General features: G+C 46.1%; 1 protein-coding gene across 1 annotated transcript in view; it reads right to left on the bottom strand.

Moving 5' to 3' along the window:
• Window positions 1-1170: 1170 nt before the first annotated feature.
• Window positions 1171-1192, bottom strand: part of LOC135534681 (ras-related protein Rab-6A-like) — a gene marked incomplete at its 3' end in the record, with an annotated part of 13373 nt that continues 13351 nt past the window's right edge. Inside the window, exon 3 of the mRNA XM_064961596.1 lies at window positions 1171-1192. This exon is cut by the window's right edge and continues 90 nt beyond it. Within this exon, the coding sequence (XP_064817668.1) occupies window positions 1171-1192 (22 nt within the window).

Raw genomic sequence — 1192 nt, 5'->3', positions numbered from 1 at the left:
TCATCTACTGTCTGACCACACACTGCCTGACAGGGACTAATCATTACTGTCTGACAGGGTAGAGGTGAATCATTACTGTCTGACAGGGTAGAGGTGAATCATTACTGTCTGACAGGGTAGAGAGGTGAATCATTACTGTCTGACAGGGTAGAGAGGTGAATCATTACTGTCTGACAGGGGTGGTAGAGAGGTGAATCATTACTGTCTGACAGGGTAGAGAGGTGAATCATTACTGTCTGACAGGGTAGAGAGGTGAATCATTACTGTCTGACAGGGTCGAGAGGTGAATCATTACTGTCTGACAGGGTAGAGAGGTGAATCGTTACTGTCTGACAGGGTAGAGAGGTGAATCATTACTGTCTGACAGGGTAGAGAGGTGAATCATTACTGTCTGACAGGGTAGAGAGGTGAATCATTACTGTCTGACAGGGTAGAGAGGTGAATCATTACTGTCTGACAGGGTAGAGAGGTGAATCGTTACTGTCTGACAGGGTAGAGAGGTGAATCATTACTGTCTGACAGGGTAGAGAGGTGAATCATTACTGTCTGACAGGGTAGAGAGGTGAATCATTACTGTCTGACAGGGTAGAGAGGTGAATCATTACTGACTCCCCCAGTGTTTCCTGACTCCCCCAGTGTTTACAGTCTTCTTACTCTCACCTGTTATATTTCCATGGTTATCTCTGTTATTCTGTGTATCTGGCCTTCTCTCTCTTTCACTCTCTTGTTCTTTCTTTTTCTCAATGTATACCTCTCTTTCGCTCTCTCTCTCCGTCTCAGGTCTCTCTTACAGTTGGAACATGCTCAGGCGTGACGAGGCACCAGGTCACTCTGAAGTAGAGTAGAGACAGACTGACAGTGTCGCAACTAACTTGTGTTTTGATTGGATCCCCAAAGACCCAAAAGACCTTTTCAAAAGAGAGAGAAGAGAGACATTGGACACGGACCGCTGCACCAGACGTAACCATGGAAATCGGGCCAGTAAAAGGAAGTAATGTAGTCTAGGAGCAGCGCTTTGAAACAGTGTGTCTCAAATGGCCCACTATTCCCTTTATAGTGCACCCTATTCCCTTCATAGTGCACTACTGTTGACCAGGCCTTAGGGTGCACATTTGTGACGCACATTTAGGCTGCAGCCAGAACTGATTGACGGAATATAACACTCCTTACCTCTTGTCTCCCAAGTCTGTTT

The sequence above is a fragment of the Oncorhynchus masou genome, unplaced genomic scaffold, assembly GCF_036934945.1.
Source record: "Oncorhynchus masou masou isolate Uvic2021 unplaced genomic scaffold, UVic_Omas_1.1 unplaced_scaffold_3801, whole genome shotgun sequence".
Lineage (NCBI taxonomy): Eukaryota > Metazoa > Chordata > Actinopteri > Salmoniformes > Salmonidae > Oncorhynchus > Oncorhynchus masou.
This window is presented reverse-complemented; position numbering and strand designations above follow the sequence as displayed.